This window comes from Ursus americanus, chromosome X (genome assembly GCF_024610735.1).
Source record: "Ursus americanus isolate L20-20 chromosome X, mUrsAme1.1.p, whole genome shotgun sequence".
In the NCBI taxonomy this organism is placed as follows: Eukaryota; Metazoa; Chordata; class Mammalia; order Carnivora; family Ursidae; genus Ursus; species Ursus americanus.
Window position 1 is genome coordinate 67883021 of NC_142164.1, and position 21225 is coordinate 67904245.

Genomic DNA, 21225 nt, shown 5'->3' on the forward strand with positions numbered 1-21225 from the left:
AAGAAAGCTTTAATGAAAGTCTTAAACGTGAGTGCTTCTTAAGTGATCACTTGCACATTATGAGTGTAATGCTGCAAGCAAATTTCCTGGGTCTGTTTTCTCTATTCAGTCTCTGCTTCTGTATAAATTTCTATTAAATAAGAAAATTTGTAAATTTAAACCTAGCGTTTGGAATTGGTAGTTGGTATACAATAAAGAACCTCACATCCTGCTTGGCAAAGGTGTATTGTCAATATATAGGAGTTCCTTTCCTTTTTCATCAGTCTAACAACTGTCTTAATGCAGCATTTTAACTTGAGGATGGACAGTGACTCTTGAGCAGAGCCTCTGCTACATTTGGCCTTTACAGTTAAATTGTCCCTGAAATGAAAGTTCTTTTTAACCAATATTGGAATGTCCCAGAAGTAGTAGGCTGATGTCACTGATTGTTGACTTTAATGGAATTAAATGTAAGTGAATTCCAGAAGAAATAGAAAATCTTAATAGAATTACAGGAAGAAAATTCCAGGACCAACTGGACCCACTGGGAATTCTACCTAATGTTTAAAGAATAAACACTTATCTTTTGCAAACTCTTCCAAAAATAGAAGAGGAGGAAATACCTCCCAATTCATTCTATAAGGCAAATATTACCCTGACAGCAAAACCAAAGTCATAATAAGAAATCAAAACTACAGGCCACTATGTATCATGAATAGAGTAGTTCCCCCTTATTTATGAGGAATACATTCTAAGACCTCCCCAGTGGATGCCTGAAACCATGGATAGTACCAAGCCATACACACACACACACACACACACACACATATATATACAAAAACACTTAATTTTTAGTGCCAAGCTGTACTGTATGTGTGTGTGTATGTGTATACACATATACCTATACATATATATATACATGATTTTTTTCCTATACATGCATACACAGGATAAAGTTTATAAATTAGGGACAGTAAAGATTAACAACAATAGCTAAAAATTAAATAGAACAATTTTAACAGTATACTATAATAAAAAAGTTATAAGAATGTGGTTTCTCTTTTTCTCACAATATCTTAAGAAACCACATTCTTATAACTTTTTTATTATAGTATACTGTTAAAATTGTTCTATTTACCCTTCTTGTGATAATGTGAAATGATAAAATTCCTGTGTGATCAGATGAAGTGATATGAATGACATAAGCATTGTGACATATCTTTAAGCTACTATTGAGCTTCTGATGTTATATCAGAAAGAGGATCTTCTTCCTGCAGACTTTGGTGGACTTTAGTAACTGAAACTGTGGAAAGCAAGATTGTAGGTAAGAGTATGTTACTGTATATATGTAAAAGTTCTCAGCAAAATACAAGCAAACCAAATCCAGCAGCATATAAAAATAAGTATATACCATAACCAAGTGAGATTTGTCCCTGGAATGCATGGTTGGTTTAACATCCAAAAAATCAATACTGTATACTATAATAATAGATAATAGGACAGAAGTATGTGAACATTTCAACACAAAGAAGTCTTTTGACAAAATCCAACATTCTATCATGATAAAAATATTTTACAAACTGGGAATATAAGGGAACTTTCTCAACCTGATAATTGAGAAATATTAAAAAACCTGTTGCTAACATCATGTACATAATAGTGAAAGACTATAATCTTTCCCTCTAATATCAAGAAATCAAGGATGTCCACTCCTGGCACTTCTATTTAACATTGTGCTGGGGGTTCTAGCCAGGATAATTAGCCAAGATTGGAAAGGAAGAAGTAAAACTATCTGTATTTGCTGATTCCTTCATCTTATATTTACAATCCTAAGGTGTATACACACACACACACACACACACACACACACTATTGGAATTAGTAAAGGGGTTCATCAGGGTTGCAGGATACAAAATCAATATACAAAAATAAATTGTATTTCTATACACTATTAATAAATGACCTGAAAATTAAATCAAGAAATTCCCATTTACAGTAGCATCAAAATATTAAAGTACATAGGTATAAATTAACAAAAAAGTGCAAGACTTATACATTGCAAAGTACAAAGCATTAATGGAATAAATTAACTAAGACATAAATAAATAGAAGGATAAATAGAAACACATCTTGTGTTCATGGATCAGACTTCATATTATTAAGACAGTATAGTCACAGAATTAATCTACAGATTCAGTGTCATCTGTACCAAAATTTCAGCTGGCCATTTTTTACAGATTGATAAGGTGACCCTAAAATCCACACAGAAGCCCAGAATAGAAAAAGAAATATTGAAAAAAAGAGTCACAGTCTTTAATTTCAGAACTTACTACAAAGCTATAGTAACCAAAACAGTGTGGTGCTGACATGAAGACAGACGTAGAGATGAATAGAATAGAACTGAGAGTCCAGAAATAAACCTATACATTTATGGCTAATTGATATTTTCTGAGAATGCCAAAACCATTCAATAAGGAAAGACTAGACTTTAGAACAAATGGCTCTGAGACTACTGGTTATCCATATGCAAAAGAATGAAGTTGGAGCCCTATATCACAGTGCATTCAAAAATTTAAAACCAAAAATTATAAAGTTCTTGGAAGAAAACAGAGCTACAAATCTTCATGACCTTTGTTCAAGCAACATTTTCTGAGATATGACACCAAAAACACAAGAAATTGAAGAAAATAGGCTGGTTGGACTTCACAAAATTAAAAATGTTCATGTTTCAAAGGCCACTACCAATAAAGTGCCAAAAACAACCCGAAGAATGGGAGAAAATACACCACAGCTAATATTCAGAGTTACATAATAAATTCTTGTAACTCGAAAATATAAAGATAAAACAAATTTACAAATGAGCAAAATAATTCAAAAAACATTTCTTTGAAGAATATATGTGTGTGTGTATATACATATGTACACAAAGGGTCAATAAACACATGAAAAGACATTAGTCATTTAGCAAATGCATGTCAAACTACAGTGAATGCAGGTTAACACCCACTAGGTTATTTGTAACCAAAAAGATACATAAGGGTTGGTGAGGATGTGCAGAAATTGGAACTTGCATTCATTGCTGTTGACAATGTAAAATGATATACTTGCTTTGGAAAATAGTTTGGCAGTTCCTTAGATAGTTAAACACAGAGTTGCCATATCACTCAGCAGTTCCATGCTTATGTATATATGCCCAAAAGAATTGAAAATATGACCACAGAAAATCTTGTACATGCATGTTCACAGCAGCATTATTCATAATTGCTGAGGAAATGGAAATAACCCAAATGTTCACCAAATGATGAATTTATAAGGAAAATGTGGTATATCCATACAATCAAATATTATTCAGCTATAAAAAGGAATGAAGTACCGACACATGCTACAACATGGATGAATCTTGAAAACAGTATGTTAAGTGTAAGAAGATAGGCACAAATGGTCACATATTGTGTGACTAGAATTACATGAAATTTCTAGAATATACAAATCCATACAGACAAAAATTAAATTAAATTAAATTGTGGGAGACGGGGGAAATGACTGCTAATAGGTATAGGGGTTTTTTTAGGTGATGGAAATATTCTGGAATTAGACAGCAGTGATGCTTCCACAACTTTGTAAATACGCTAGAAACTATTGAATTATTCACTTTAAAAGGATGAATTTTATGATACGTGAATTACATTTCATTGTTTCTATTTTAAAAACGGAATTGGAGGAGGGAATGACCAACAGAACTTTATCTGTTCTTAGAGAATTCGCTGACATTTTCTGGCCCTAATGCTTTCTTCAAAGAATTGCTCCTTTAAATAGATTCACCAGCTGGAGGAACAGTTTGTCTTACCTATGTTTTGTGTGGAAATTTCTGTCTTGTGTTTTGGTATGAGTTTGGGCTAGGGCTATAGACCTACTTGCATTTTATTCACAAGGATTCCTGGTTATTTACAGGCCTCCTGAAGGTAATTCTTCTCATGATCATTTGGGCTCCATTTGACTATGTGGAAGAAATCAAATAGGTCTATATATTATGTGACCTTGGACAAGTGAGTTCATTTTTTTGAACCTTAAGTTCCTTTACAACATCTACTTCTCAGGGTTGTGAAGAGTGAATGAAATAATGGATTATAAGTACCTACTTCACTGCCTGACCTGATGTGGGCCTCAGTTAATGTTAGCTTCCTCTCTACTTCTTTACCTTTGGTAAAAAGCACTTTCCTTCCAGGTCAGAGGTCACTAAGCTGTGTCCTGGCGTCCTGCCCAGGAACAGATTGCCTCTAGAAATAAATCATGGGTGAGGTTTTTCTTTTTTTCTTCTTCTTTTTGTCTGTGTGTCTCTTGCTGTGACTCTTCTAGTAACTGGCACATTGTAGGTGCTCAGTGAATTTGGACTTACTATGGCACAACACGGGCCTTTTACATGAATTTCCCAGCATGGTGTTGAGAGGACTGCAGAGTGTCAGCATTAGTGTGTGACAAATGAGCATTGTTAATGCTCCTTTGGAGCTGTGTGACTTCCAGTTGTGCTGAGGCAGAGAACTTAATTAAATTTTATACTTAAGGAGAGTGACGGCTGAGTTCTCCATTCTCCATAAAGCTTTTGACTCTGGCTTTCCAGCCACACTTCCCAGGATTTTTCCCTCATTTTTAACATCTTTTAATAGGCAGTAGTAAAATGCTTAAACAGTATCAAAGAACTCGTCATTTATAAAGGCAGTCCATGGTTCCTATTGCCTTGGAACTGTTTTACTTATTATTAGGCTGCCTAACTCCTTTGTATATGACTTTTAAAGGCATATATTTAGTTCACCACTGTGTTCCTTCTTTCTCCTTTGAAAAAGATGAATGTGTAGTTAATGCATGTGAAAAAAATAAGAAAAATATTGGGAAGAAGAAAAAGTAGCAAGTGTACAGACCCATTTTTAAGTGTCATTTTCTGAGCAGCAGCTCCCAGAGCCTTCAGCTGTACTAATAGGAACTGCCGTTTGTGTAGGTGGAATGGTTTCAGAGTTATATTTGAGGAAATTGAAACTGCTGAGACCAATGCAAAAGTAAATTCTCATTTTGTTTGTTCTTCCCAGAGGCTAGAGAGATTGGAAACCTGACACATGAAACCTGACACTGCATTCTTCATTCTCAGTTCTGAGCAGAGTGAATTAAAAACTGCAGACATCTTAATGTGTGCTTTCTCTCCCACATCTAGGAGCGGAAAAAAAAATTTGAAAAGGATGGTGAGCGGTTTTATTCCTTGCTGGATCGGCACTTACATCTATCTTCCAAAAAGAAAGAATCTCAGTTACAAGAGGTATGTTTTAAAAAGCCTGTTCCCACCTTCCATTGCCGGCTGTGCCTTGGTAACATTGGCATCTTCCTGTTACAAGGCGTTCCTCCTGCCCTGCCTCAGCAGGGAACAGCTGTGATAATCGTGCTTACAGTTAAAACCTTTGCCTGGGACTCAGGAGCCTTGAGTTCTCAAAGCAGCTCTTCCACTAACTTGCCACGTGACGTTTTTGTTGTTGTTTATTTGTTTTTCGGACTTTAGAATAAATAATGTTCATGTAGACAATAAAATACAAGTTTGAGAAAATAAAATTTCACCATACAACACTATTACAATATTATTGACTATATTCCTTATGCTGTGCCTTTTATTCCTGTGACTTATTCATTCAATAACTAGAAGTCTGTATCTCTCACTGCCCTTCACGCATTTTGTCCACCCCCTTCCCTTTGGCAACCATCAGTTTTTTCTCCGGATTTATAGGTCTCATTCTGCTTTTTGTTTGTTTATTCATTTGTTTTGCTTCTTAGAGTCCACATATTAGTAAAATTATATAGTATTAATCTTTCTCAGTTTGACTTATTTCACTTAGCATAATACCCTCTAGGGCCATCCGTATTGTCACAAATGGCAAGAGCTCATCATTTTTCATGCCTGTATAATATTCCAATATCACCTTCTTCCATATCCATTTATCTATCAGTGAATATTTAGGTTGCTTCCATATCTTAGCTACTGTAAATGCTGCAATAAAGATAGGGGTGCATATATCTTTTTGAATTAGTGTTTTCATTTTCTTTGTATACATACGCTGTGGCAGAATTACTGAATCATATGGTAATTCTAATTTTAATTTATTGAGGAACCTCCATACTGTTTTCCACAGTGGCTGCCCCAGTTTACATTCCCACCAACAGTACATGAGGGTTCCTTTTTCCTCACATCCTCACCAGCACTTGTTACTTTTTGTCTTTCATGGTGTGACTTTGGAGAACATATTTTGTTCTTGGCCTCATTTTTCCTGTCAAAGGAGGAATGGTACTCAATGATCTCCAGAGTCCCTTTCAGTTTTATGTTTCTGAATCCAGAATCCACATGAGGATGAAGTTAAACTAGTGCTGTATTTGGTAGATGAGGAGCACATCCTCTACATTTTCCCCAAAATAGTCCAACATTAGTTAGTTAGGTTTTTTTTTTAATGGACTTTCAGTGACTTCAGTTCAAATAAGCCACTATTCTATGAGTGCATACCACATGCCAGCCACTCTCCTGGGTGCAACAGGACTACAAAGACAATGAGACAACTTCCTGTCCTTCTGCAGCTTATAATTGGAATGCTAAAATAAGAATACACATGACACTTAAACAAGTAGAATTTTTGCATACTGTAACATGAATGTGTATGTGGTGTCCTTGTAGGGGTGGGAAGGTGTTTGGAGAATAAAAAAACATTTGAATGTGGAGATTTGCCTTGTCACAATAATGGTGCCCATTCAACAAAAGGTAAAGTCTTTGACAGAAATGGAGAAATGGGCCTCTCATGTAGAGGGAAATGGTCCCAAGAATGGAAAACATGGAGTACATTTGGGAAATGGTTTGACTAGAATTTTCATTGCTACTGGAGAGTAGTGAAAGACAAGATAAGATCAGGCAAGTTGAGGCCATATTATAGAGTAATAGGCTCAGGAATTTGTATTGAATTCTGTTGGCCTGGGATGATCCTTGAGAGCTTTTGGTAGTATAAGCAATATGAGTGGAATTCTGTTTTAAGAATCTTAAACTGTCTGAGGTTGTGAGATGAGTTAGACCTGAAAGAGAGTGGAATCAGGAAAACCAGTTAGGAAACTATTGCAATGATCTAGGGGAGAAGGTCTAAGTCACAAGAGTGGTACTGGAGAAGGAAGGGAAGGAATTAACTGATTAAAGCTGTTTTCAATGGCAGGGCACCTCAGTGGCTCAGTCAGTTAAGTGTCCAACTCTTGATTTCAGCTCAGGTCATGATCTTAGGGTCGTGGAATTGAGCTCTGCACTGGGCAAGGAGCCTGCTTCAGATTCTCTCTCTTCCTCTCCCTCTGCCCCTCCCCCCACTCACGTGAGCGCTCTCTCTCTCTTTCTCTCTCTCAAATAAATAGAAACTTAAAAAAATAAAACTTTGTAATGGAAAGATCCGTGTTTTGGATAATAGATCCAGTAAAAGATGGAGATATTTTAGATTCAAGTATAAAAAGAGACACTCAATTGAATAAGGTCTTTGACATGCGCTATGAAAGTTCTTAGAAATCATCTTGTCCAAGGTTACACAGATTGTGACAAAGCTGAAGCTTTCCTGATATGTGCTTTGGTGAATATCCATTACATCATGTGAGGTGCTTCAAGCTGATGAGTCAGGAGCCTCAGTGGTGAATAGTTAGTATTGAAGTATTGAAGGACTACTTTTTTTCTATAAACTGGAATAGTCTGGGGTCTTCTGTCATTTTCCTGCTGCATACTTTTGTTTTCTTCCTTTTGCATCTATTCTGGGTCAGGTTCCTAAGCAGATAAGATTTAAAATAATAGGCCTGAGTCTACTATGATTAGAAAAATCTGACTACAAGATTAGCTCTTGGCTTGTATCTGGGAACTTGCCTAGTGAACAGTTTCTTACACAGATGTAAAATTTTCCCTAAATGGTAAGAGTGACTCACTGTGCCTAGACTGCCTGTACAAACAATGTGGTTTATGTTGAACATCTTATTTTCTTCTGGGAGTCTGCAATTTTGGTATATGGTTAGCAGTGGGTGCCTCTGTACAGCCCCCAATAAAAACCTAGGGCACTGAGTCTAAAGAGCTTCCATGGTAGACAAAATTTCACATGTGTTGTTATAACTTGTTGCTGGAGGAATTAATTGTATCCTGTGTGACTGTTGTAAGGGAGAACTCTTGGAAGCTTTCACCTAGTTTCCTCTAGACTTCATGCCATGTATTTTTCCCTTTGCTGATTTTGCTTTATATTCTTTCACTAAGTAAATATTAGCCATGAGTATGACTATATGCTGAGTTCTCTGAGTCCCTTTACAGAATTACCAAACCTGGGGATTTGTAACCCTGGACATAGTCCAAACTTTATTCTTTGGGAGGATTTTACAATGAAAACTTCTGGAGTGTCCTAGAAGTTTGGCGTTTTATGTAGATGTCCCTGGTGACTTTCCTAAAGAGCGAGGATGCAGCCTTTCTATTTCTTCCATTAAAAATAATCTGGGGGATCCCGGGTCACTTTTTTATATTAAAAGACTTTATTTTTAGAGTGGTTTTAGCTCTAGAGTTCCCATATATCTCTAATTTCCATCATACAGTTTCCTCTACTATTGACATTTGCATTAGTGAGATACATTGATACAATTGGTGAACTGCTGTATTGTACATTCTCTGGGTTTTGAGAAATGTATAATGACATGAATCCACCATTATACCATCATGCAGAATAGTGTCACTGCCAGAAAAATCTGTGGGCACCACCTGTTCATCCCTCCATCATCCTTCCACACCCTGCAAACCCCTAGCAACTATTGATCTTTTTATGGTCTCCGTATTTTTGCCTATTCAAGAATGTTTTATTGTTGAAATTATACAGCATGTAGCATTTTCAGATTGGCTTCTTTCATTTAGCAGTATGCATTTAAGGTTCTTCTGTGTCTTTTCATGACTTGATAGCTCACTTATTTTTAGTGCTGGATAATATTCTATTGTGTGGATTTACCACAGCTTTTTAATCTTTTCACCTATTGAAGGATATCTTGGCTTCCTTCCAACATTGTCAATTTTTTTAAAGATTTTTTTTATTCGAAAGAGAGAGAGCATACATGAGAGCAAACATAAGTGGGAGGGGACAGAGGGAGAGGGAGAAGCAGGCTCCCCACTGAGCAGGGAGCCCAGCTCAGGGCTTGATCCGTGGATCATGGGATCAGGACCTGAGCTGAAGGCAGACACTTAAGTGACTGAGCCACCCAGGTACCCCCCAACTTTATCAATTATTAATGATGCTGCTATAAACATTTAAGAACAGGTTTTTATGTACATAACTTTTCAAATAATTTGGGCAATTACCCAAAACCACAATTGCTGGATTGCATGGTAGGAGTAAATGTAGTTTTGTAAGAAACTGTCGAATTTTCTTTCAAAGTTACTGTACCATTTTTTCTTTGTATCATCAATTTCTATCATCAATGAATAAGAGTTCTTGTTGCTCTTGTCGTTCTCTTTGCCAGCATTGTCTGTGTTGTCTGTGTTTTGGATTTTCGCCATTCTAATAGGTCTGCCCTGTTATCTCATTGCTATTATAATTTTAATTTCCCGGGCAACTTTCTCTGGTCCCCTCCCTCTTCAGGAACTTTGGACTATTGCTCAATACTATTGCTCAATAAACTTTGCTTTGCTGCCCACCAAAAAAATAATAACAATAATAATTTCCCTAATGACATGATGTTGAACATGTTTCCATATGCTTTTTTGCCATGTATAGATCTCTTGGTGAGGTGTCTGTTCAAATATTTTGCCCTTTTTAGTTGGATTGTTTTCTCATTATTGCATTTTAAGAGCTGTTTGCCTATTTTATTTTTCTTTCTATTTTTTATTTTTATTTTTTTAAGATTATTTATTTGAGAGAGAAAGAGCACAAGTGTGGGGGTGGAGGGGCAGAGAGGCAGAGGGAGACAGAGAAGGAAGCCTGATATGGGGCTTGATCCCAGGACCCTGGGATCATGACCTGAGCCAAAGGCAGATGCTTAAATGACTGAGCCACCCAGGTGCCCCTCTATTTTTTTTTTAAATTATATCCTACTACTTCTCTTTTTTCCACCTCCCATTACCCCCCACCCCGGGGTAGGAGATATTTCTTTCAACTTTCTAGTAGGAAAAATTAAATTTTAACTTGGATTTTTAAGTTTTTATTTGAATTCTAGTTAGTTAACATATATTGTAATATTTGTTTCAGGAGTAGAATTTAGTGATTCTTCACTTAAATACAACACCCAGTGCTCATCACAAGTGTCCTCCTTAATACCCTCCTTAATACCTATTTAGCCTATCCCCTTGCCCACCTCCCCTCCAGCAACCACAGTTTGTTCCCTGTAGTTGAGTTGGTTTTTTGGTTTGCGCCTCTCTGTTCTATTTCCCCCTATATTCATCTGCTTTGTTTTTTAAATTCCACATATGAGTGGAATCATATGGTAATTGTCTTTCTCTGACTGATTTATTTCACTTAGCATAATACACTCTAGCTCCATCCACATCATTGCAAATGGCAAGAGTTCATTCTTTTTGATGGCTGAGTAATATTCCATTGTGTGTGTGTGTGTGTGTGTGTGTGTGTGTGTGTGTGTGTGTGTATACCACACTTCTTTATACATTCATCAGTTGATGGACATTTGGGCTCTTTCCGTAATTTGGCTGTTTTTGATAGTGCTGCTTATTTGTCTATTTTAGATATCAGCCCTTTATGAGTTAAGTGTTTTGCAAAGATTTTCTTCCAGTCTGCGGCTTGTCTTTTCATTCTCTTAACCAAGTGTTTCACAAAGCAGAAATAATTTTTAATTTTAATGAAATCCAACTTATCAGTTTTTTCTTTTGCGGATTATGCTTTTGATGTTTTATCTAAAAATTTGTCACTGGAGGAGTAGGAGAACCCTGAGCTTGTCTCATCCCTTGAACACAGCTAGATAGTTATCAAATTATTCTGAATACCTAAGAGGTCTGACAGAATAAAAACTGCAAGTCTACAAGTAGAAAAGTGACCACCTTTTAGAAGTTAAGAGGTATGGAAGTTCACTTAGGGGAGACATAGCTGTGGATGCAGTGGCAGAGAGGAAACCAGCTTATAGAGGCTACCACAAAGTATTGGAAGCAGTGGAGTGCAAAATCTGAACTTTTAAGTTTGCTACCATGGAGAACATGCCTGGATTAAAGATGCTTAGGTGATGAAGAGGGGCAAAATCCCAGATTGACAGGATGGTCTGAGGATCTCTTAAGTTGCAAGAAGAACAGGTGACACCAAGGTGCTACACTGTTCCCTGGCATAGGAGCTGGGAAGGTGACAGAGAGCAGCTGGTCATGGTGCCAGCTTTTAGCCATAAACTGTGAACCACTGCGTGGTCCTGTGACCACTTTCCTGGGATGGGCTGGCAAAGGAAGTTAGACCTTCCCCTAGAGGAATAGTGTGTGTCCGCACCACAGCTGTCCCTGAAATTTGGATTTTGAAACTCAGTCACACGTCAGAGATAAAAAGGCTCAGACATGGGCAGGATGAATGCAGGGTTCAGACGGAAACTGGGGAAACAAATAGGGTGATTGATTGCTTTTCTGTGTGGGCTCACTGATGGGTAGGGAGCATGAACTTTCAGCTCCAAGGCTACAGAGCATGGTGCAGACATTTTAATCCTGCCCGTCAGTGCTAAATCCTTCAGGGAGCAAAAGAGCACCACCTACTGTAGGCCAGAGCCACTTACACCAAAGCCCATGCCCCCATGCCTTGGAGAAGCATTTCCACTGAAATAAGTCAGCCTGAGAATCAGCGCAGCACTCTCCCCCACAAGACCGGTACAAACACCTAGCTCACACCAAGGTTATTAATCACAGAGTGTGGAAAGCTACAGCTCTAAGGGAAACAGGATTGAGCTTCCTTTTTACTTTTATTTTTTATTTCTTTTATTTTTATTGTTTTCGTCATTTATTTTCTGATATTTTCCAATTTCTATTTTAAATTTTTAGTATTAATTTTAAAAATTTACTTAGATACTTTCATATATATATGCATATTTTTGTCTACTCTCCTTTTATTTTATAATTTTTTTAAATTTTGGGATCTAGATTCTTTTAACAAGTAGACCAAAACACACCCAGGGTCTACTGTTTTTCTTTTTTTTTTGATTTTTTTGTTTTGTGTTTTTCTTTTTCTTGTTTTTTTCTTTTTCTTTGCTTTTTGCTTTTTTGTTTTGTTGTTTGTTTGTTGTTGTTGTTGCTGTTTCTCTTTCTTCTTTTCTTTCCTGGACAAAATGACAAGATGGAAGAATTCATCCCCAAGGAAGACCACAAGGTAGAACTCTTGACCAGGGATTTAATCGATAAAGATATAAGTAAGATGTCTGAAGTAGAATTTAAGACGAATATAGGAATACTAGCCAGGCTTAACAAAAGCAGAGAAGACACTAGGGAATCCCTTACTACAGAGATAAAAGAAGTAAAATCTAGTCAGGCTGAAATTAAAAATCCTTTAACTTAGATGCAAACCATAAAAACAAGGTCATAAAAACACAGATGGGTGAAGCAGAGGAGCAAATCAGTGATACAGAAGGCAAAATTGTGGAAAACAATGAAGCCAAAAGGAAGTGGGACAGAAAGGTAATGGACCATGAAAGAAGACTTAGAGAACTCAGCAAATTAGTGAAATATAATAACATTCATATTATAGGACTCTCAGAAGATGGAGAGAGATAAACAGGCAGAATGTTTATTCAAACAAATTATAACTGAAAACTTCCCTAATCTGGGGAAGGAAACAGACATCGAAATCCAGGAAGCACAAAGAACTCCCATTATATTAAAAAAAAGCTGGTCATTGCCAAGGCGTATCATAGTCAAATTCACAAAATACACAGATAAGGAAAGAATCCGGCAAGCAGCAAGGGAAATAAAAAAGATCCTTAACCTACAAAAGAAGACAGATTAGGTTTGCAGTGGATCGATCCACAGTGACTTGGCAGTCCAGAAAGGAGTGGAAGGCAATATTCAATGTGCTAAATGGGAAAAAATATACAGCCAAGAATTCTTTATCCAGCTTGGCTGTGATTCAGAATAGAAGGAGAGTTAAAGAGTTTTCAAGACAAACAAAAGCTAAAGGAGTTCCTGAGCACTAAATCAGCGCTGCAAGTAATTTTAAGGGGGACTCTTTGAGTGAAAAAAAAAAGACAAAGTAATAAAAACTGGAAAGGACCAGAGAACATCACCAGAAACAACAAGTCTATAGGTAACACAATGACACTAAATTCATATCTCTTAATAATCACCCTGAATGTAAATGGGCAAAACGCAACAATCAAAAGACAGAGTATCAGAATGGATAAGAAAACAAGATCCATCCTTTTTAAAAAAAATAATAATGTTTTATTATGTTAGTCACCATACACTATATCTTTAGTTTTTGATGTAGTGTTCCATGATTCATTATTTGCGTATAACACCCAGTGCACCATGAAATACGTGCCGTTGTTAATACCCATCACTGGCCTATCCCAATCCCCCACCCCCCTCCCCTCTGAAGCCCTCGGTTTGTTTCCCAGAGTCCATAGTCTCTCGTGGTTCATTCCCCCTTCTGTTTACCCCCCCTTCATTCTTCCCTTCCTTCTCCTACCGATCTTCCTGCTATTTCTTATGTTCCATAAATGAGTGAAACCATATGATAATTGTCTTTCTCTGCTTGACTTATCTAACTGAGCATAATCTCCTCCAGTCCCGGCCATGTTGCTGCAAAAGTTGGGTAATCATTCTTTCTGATGGCTGAGTAATATTCCATTGTATATATGGCCCACATCTTCTTTATCCATTCGTCTGTTGAAGGGCATCTTGGCTCCTTCCACAATTTAACTATTGTGGACAAAACTGCTATGAACATTGGGGTGCATATGGCCCTTCTCTTCACTAAGTCTGTATCTTTGGGGTAAATACCAAGTAGTGCAATTACTGGATCATAGGGTAGCTCAATTTTTAACTTTTTAAGGGACCTCCACACTGTTTTCCAAAGTGACTGTACCAACTTGCATTCCCACCAACAATGTAAGAGGGATCCCGTTTCTCTACATCCTCTCCAACATTTGTTGCTACCTGCCTTGTCCATTTTTGCCATTCTAACTGGTGTAAGGTGGTATCTCAGTGTGGTTTTGATTTGAATTTCCCTGATGGCTAATGATTTTGAACATTTTTTCATGTGTCTGTTAGCCATTTGTATGTCTCCCTTGGAAAAGTGTCTGTTCATTTCTTCTGCCCATTTTTTGATTTATTTGTTTCTCGTGTATTGCGTTTGAGAAGTTCTTTGTAGATCTTGGATGCCAGTCTTTTATCTGTAGTGTCATTTGCAAATATCTTCTCCCATTCTATGGACTGCCTCTTAGTTTTTTAACTGTTTCCTTGGCTGTGCAGAAGCTTTTTATCTTGATGAAGTCCCACAAGTTCATTTTTTCTTTTGTTTCCCTTGCCATGAAAGAAGTTGCTGTGGCCGATGTCAAAGAAGTTACAGCCTATATTCTCCTCTATGATTCTGATGGATTCCTGTCTCACATCAAGGTCTTTCATCCATTTCGAGTTTATCTTTGTGTATGGTGTGAGAGAGTGGTCAAATTTCATTCTTTTGAATGTAGCTGACCAATTTTCCCAGCACCATTTATTGAAGAGACTGTCTTTTTTCCACTGGATGTTTTTTCCCACTTTGTCAAAGATTAGTTGCCCAAAGAGCCGAGGGTCCATTTCTGGGTTCTCTGTTCTGTTCCATTGGTCTATGTGTCTGTTTTTGTGCCAGTACCATGCAATCTTGGTGATCACAGCTTTGTAGTGTAGTAGTTGATCAAGATTAGAGCAGCGATCAATGAATTAGAAACCAAGAGCACAGTAGAGCAGATCAACAAAACTAGAAGCTGATTCTTTGAAAGAATAAATAAGATCGATAAGCCACTGGCCAGACTTATTCTAAAGAATAGAGAAAGGACCTAATTAATAAAATTATGAATGAAAGGGGAAAGATCCCGACCAACACCAATGAAATAGGAAGGATCGTTAGAAACTTTTATCAACAACTTTATGCCAATAAATTAAACAACCTGAGGGGGGCGGAGTTACGATGGCTGAGGAGTAGGGGTCCTTTTTTTCAGCTGGTCCCCTGAGTCGAGCTGGATAGGTACCAGACCATCCTGAAAACCCACGGAATCAGCATGAGACACAGGAAGATACATCTGGATCTCTACAAATGAACATCCCCGGCACTGAGCATTGAGGAACGAAGTGGGGAGCTGTGAATCCCTGCACAGATATGGGAAGATAAACGGACAGGGGAGGGAGCCTCCACACTCGGGCAGCGGGAAGCGGTAGCCACCTGCACTGGGGAGCAGGCCAGGCTCGTGGACCGGCACCCGCCAGAGAGCAGACTGAGACCGTGAGCCTGGGAACGTGCGTGGGAACAGACTGAAAACCAGAGCTCTGGCGCACTCACTGGAACCGGATTAAAACCGGGAGCTCGGGAGCGTGCGCGCAACAAGACTGAAAACCTGTGCTCCGGAGTGCATGCGAACCACACTGAAACAGAGAGCTCAGGAGCACGCGCAGGGAGAGCTGGCGGTGTTAGAAACACAAAGGACAGAGACGTGCCGGCCCTGGAAGTGAGGGCTGGGAGAGCAGCTGTGGGGCGCACAACCTGAGACACTGCAGAGTTTTTAGCAGCACCAACAGAAACAGAGTTAAAGTGGACAGGAGAGCTCAGTGGAGAGCGGACTGAGATCTCTCTGTTCTGAGACAGAGGCTAGGATATGGCCACTGCTGCTCTGACTCTTAGAAGAGCCACAGAAAACCGCCAGGGAAAGCAGCCAGAGAACAAAAGCCCGGAAATACCAGCTCACATTGTGCCAATCCCCATCCCCCCTCTCAGGGGACAGGGACACTCGACCCAAACAGGGTTGCCTGAGTATCCGCGCGGCAGGCCCCTCCCCCAGAAGGCAGGCTGAAAAATCAAGAAGCCCACATCTCTAAGGTCTTTATAAAACAAGTGCACACTGCCTGGGTCCTGGTCAATAATTTGGGCTCTGGGCAACCCCGTAACCTCTCCTCATCAGAAAGATGAGAAGGAGAAATCCCCCCCAGCAAAGAAAAGACAATGAGTCTGTGGCCTCTGCCACAGAACTAATGGATATGGATATAACCAAATTATCAGAAATGGAGTTCAGAGTAACAATGGTCAAGATGATGTGTAAACGTGAAAAAAATATTAATGAAAATATTAACGAGAATATAGAATCTCTAAGGGCGGAAATGAGAGCAAATCTGGCAGAATTTAAAAATGCTATGAATCAAATGCAGTCAAAACTAGATGCTCTGACAGCCAGGGTGAATGAGGCAGAAGGGCGAATTAGTGAATTGGAGGATGGGGTGGTAGAAGAGAAAGCTAAAACAGAAACTTGGCTGAAAAAAATCTAATCTCAGGAATGTAGGTTATGGGACATTACTGACTCAATGAAACGTTCCAATTTCAGAATCATCGGCATCCCTGAGGGAGTGGAGAAAGAGAGAGGTCAAGAAGAGATATTTGAACAAATTGTAGCTGAAAACTTCCCTAATCTAGCAAAGCAAAGAAGCACTCGTGTCCAAGAGGCAGAGAGGACCCCTCCCTAATTCAACTATGACAGACCTATGCCATGTCACGTCATAGTGCAATTTGCAAATATTAGATCGAAGGATAAAGTATTGAAAGCGGCCAGGGCAAGGAAATTTCTCACATACAAAGGCAAAAATATTAGGATTATGTCAGGCCAGTGTACACAGCCCTGGAATGAGAGAAAGCTTGGGGGGGGCATTTTTAAAGCTCTTTCAGAGAAAAACATGCAGCCAGGGATCCTTTATCCAGCAAGGCTGTCATTCAGAATTGATGGAGAGATAAGGACCTTCCAGAATCGCCAGACACTGACCAATTTTGTAACCACAAAACCAGCCCTACAGGAGATATTAATGGGGGTTCTATAAAAGTAAAAAGCCCCAAGAGTGATACAGAACAGAAATTTACAATCTATAGAAACAGAGACTTTACAGGCAACATGACATCATTAAAATCATACCTATTCTTCTGAAGCTGTTTCAAAAAATAGAAACAGAAGGAAAAGTACCAAACTCATTCTATGAGGCCAGTATTACCTTGATCCCCAAACCAGGCAAAGACCCCATCAAAAAGGAGAATTACAGACCGACATCCCTGATGAATATGGATGCCAAAATTCTCATCAAGATCCTAGCTAATAGGATACAACAGTACATTAAAAGGATTATCCATCATGACCAAGTGGGATTCATCCCTGGGATGCAAGGTTGGTTCAACATTTGCAAATCCATCAGTGTCATAGATCATATCAACAAGAAAAGAGTCAAAAACCATATGATCCTCTCAATTGATGCAGAAAAAGCATTTGACAAAATACAGCATCCTTTCCTGATTAAAACCCTTCAGAGTGTAGGGATAGAGGGTTCATTCCTCAAATTCATAAAAACCATCTATGAGAAGCCTATGGCGAATATCATTCTCAATGGGGAAAAGCTGAAAGCCTTTCCCTTAAGATCAGGAACACGACAAGGAACAAGGATTTCCACTCTCACCATTATTATTCAACATAATACTAGAAGTAAGTCCTTGCAACAGCAATCAGACAACAAAAAGGGATAAAATGTATCCAAATTGGCAAAGAAGTCAAACTTTCTCTCTTTGCAGATGACATGATACTCTATATGGAAAACCCAAATGACTCCACCCCCAAAGTACTAGAACTTATAGAGCAATTCACTAATGTGGAGGGATGCAGATCAATGCTTAGAAATCAGTTGCATTTCTATACACCAACAATGAGCCTGAAGAAAGAGAAATTAGGGAATCCATTCCATTTATAATAGCACCAAAAATCATACGTTATCTTGGAATTAACTTAACCAGAGAGGTTAAAGGATCTATGTTCTAGAAACTACAAATCACTCTTGAAAGACATTGAAGAAGACACAAATAGCTGGAAAAATATTCCATGCTCATGGATCAGAAGAATAAACATAGTTAAACAAGGTCCATCTATATATTACCGACAAGACACTCACTTTAGCCCTCAAGACACCTGAAGATTGAATGTGAGGGAATGGGGAACCATCTCTCATGCTAATGGATGTCAAAAGAAACCTGGAGTAGACATACTCATATCAGACAGACTAGATTTTAAAATAAAGACTGTAACAAGAGATGAAGGAAGGCATTATTATGATTAAGGGGTTTATCAATGAAAACACAACAGCCTGAAACTGTTGGGATGCAGCAAAAGTAGTTCTAAGAGGGAAGTATACTGCAGTACATCCGTACCTCAAGAAGCAAGAAAAGTCTCAAATACACAACCTAACTTTACACCTAAAGGGGCTAGAAAAGGAACAGCAAATAAACCCTAAAGCCAGCAGAAGGGAAATAACAAACATTATGGCAGAAATTAATGATATAGAATAAAAACCGGTAGAATGGATTAATGAAACTAATAGATGGTTCTTCAAAAGAATTAATAAAATTGAAAAAACTTCTAGCCAAACTTATCAAAAAGAAAAGAGAAGGGACCCAAATAGATAAAATCATGAATGAAATAGGAGAGATCACAACCAACACTACAGAAATACAAACAATTATAGGAGAATACCATGGAAAATTACAAACTACCAAAACTGAAGCAGAAAGAAATAGAAAATTTGAGCAGACCCTTCACCAGCAAAGAAATTGAATCAGTAATAAAAAATCTCCCAACAAACAAAAGTCCTGAGCCAGATGGCTTCCCAGGAGAATTCTACCAGATATTTAAAGTATTAACACCTATTCTTCTCAAACTATTAAAAAAAGAAGGAAAAAAATGGAAGGAAATCTTCCAAACTCATTCTACAAAGCCATCATTACCTTGATTCCAAAACCAGACAAAGACCCCAGTAAAAAGGAGACTTACAGGCCAATATCCCTGATGAACATCAATGCCAAAATTCTCAATAAAATACTAGCAAATCAAATTCTACAGTACATTAAAAGATTTACTCACCACAGTCAAGTGGGATTTACTCTTGGGCTGTAGGGGCTTTTCAATATCTGTAAACCAGTAGACATGATATACCATATTAATAAAAAAAGGATAAGAACCATATGATTCTCTCAATAGATACAAAAAAAATTGACAAAATACAGCATACATTCTTGATAAAAAGTCTCAAGAATGTAGGGATAGATGGAACAAACCTCAACATCATAAAGACCATACAAAAAAGACCCACAGCTAATACAGTCTCCAATGGAGAAAAACTGAGAGCCTTTCCCTTATGGTCAGGAACAAGACAAGGATGGATGTCCACTCTCACCATAACCATTTAACATGTTTCTGGAAGTCTTAGCCTCAGCAATCATACAACTGAAAGGAAAAAAAAAAGGCATCCAAATTGGCATGGATGATGTCATTCTTCCAGTATGTGCAGACAACCTGATACTCTATGTAGAAACCCCAAAAGACTGCCAAAAAATTGCTAGAATGCATACATGAATCCAGTAAATTCGCAGGATGTAAAATCAATGTGCAGAAATCTGTTGCATTTCTATACACCAATAACAAAGCAGCAGAAAAAGAAATGAAGGAATCGATTTCATTTGCAAATGTACCAACAACAATAAGATACCTAGTATAAATCTATCTAAAGAAGTAAAAGATCTATAGTCTCAAAACTATAGAGCACTTATGAAAGAAATTGAACAGGACACAAAGAAGTGGAAAAGCATTCCATGTTCATGGATTGGAAGAACAAACATTGTTAAAATGCCTATACTACCCAATGCAATTGACACATTTAATGTGATTCCCATCAAAATACTACCCTCATTTTTCACAGAGCTAGAACCAACAATCCTAAAATTTGTATGGTACCACAAAAGATCCCAAAGAGCCAAAGGAATTCTGAAACATAAAAACAAAACTGGAGGCATCACAATTCTGGATTTCAAGCTATATTACATAGCTGTAGTCATTAAGACAGTATAGTACTGGCACAAAAACAGATACCTAGATCAGTAGTACAGAAAAGAGAATCCTGAAATAGACCCACATTCTATGGTCACCTAGTCTTTGACAAAGCAGGAAAGTCTATCCAATGTAAAAAAGACAGTCTCTTCAACAAATTGTGTTGGGAATACTGGACAGCAACATGCAGAAGAATGAATGTGGATGACTTTCTTACACCATACAAAAAAATTAAATTCAAAATGAATGAAAGGCTTTAATGTGAGACCGGAAGCCATCAAAATCTAGAGGAGAACAGACGCAGAAACCTCTTTGACCTTGGCCCTATGAACTTCTTACTAGACATGTCACAACAGGCAGGAAAACAAAAGCAAATAATGAACTGTTGAGGCTTCTTCAAGATAAAAAGCCTCTGCACAGCAAAGGAAACAATCAACAAAAGTAAAAGGCAGCCTATAGAATGGGAGAAGATATTTAAAAATGATGTATCTGTTAAAAGATTAGGATCCAAAATCTACAAAGAACTTATCAAACTCAGTACCCCAATAACAAGTAACCCAATTAAGAAATGGGCAGAATACATGAATAAACACTTTTCTAAAAAAGACATTCACTCTGGGAAACAAACTGAGGGCTTCAGCGGTGGGGGGGGGGAATGGGATAGGCTGGTGATGGGTATTAAAGAGGGCACTGGGTATTGCATGGTGCACTGGGTGTTATACACAAGTAATGAGTCATAGAACTTTACATCAAAAACTAGGGTTGTACTATATGGTGACTAACATAATATAATAAAATATTATTATTAAAAAAAGACATTCAGATGGCTAACACACTCATGAAAAGATGCTCAACATCATTTATCATCAGGGAAATACAAATGAAAAACCATGATGAGATATCATCTCACACCTGTCAGGATGGCTAAAATTAACAACACAAGAAACAACAGGTGTTGGAGAGGATTTGGAAAAAGGGGAACCCTCTTACACCATTGGTGGGAATGCAAAGTGGTGCGGCCACTCTGGAAAAACATATGGAGGTTCCTCAAAAGGTTAAAAATAGAACGACCCTATGATCCAGTGACTGCACTAATACGTATTTCCCCAAATGATATAAAAATACGGATTTGAAAGGGGTACATGCACCCCGATGTCTATACCACCATTATCAACAATA

General features: G+C 37.9%; 1 protein-coding gene across 7 annotated transcripts in view; it reads left to right on the forward strand.

The window, feature by feature from the left end:
• OPHN1 (oligophrenin 1) overlaps window positions 1-21225 on the forward strand; it is a 521428-nt gene that overhangs the window by 271179 nt on the left and 229024 nt on the right. For all 7 annotated transcript variants that reach the window (XM_045795443.2, XM_045795441.2, XM_045795445.2 and 4 more), the window contains one exon: window positions 5183-5284. In XM_045795443.2, the coding sequence (XP_045651399.1) occupies window positions 5183-5284 (102 nt within the window). The remainder of the gene's footprint in view (window positions 1-5182; window positions 5285-21225) is intronic.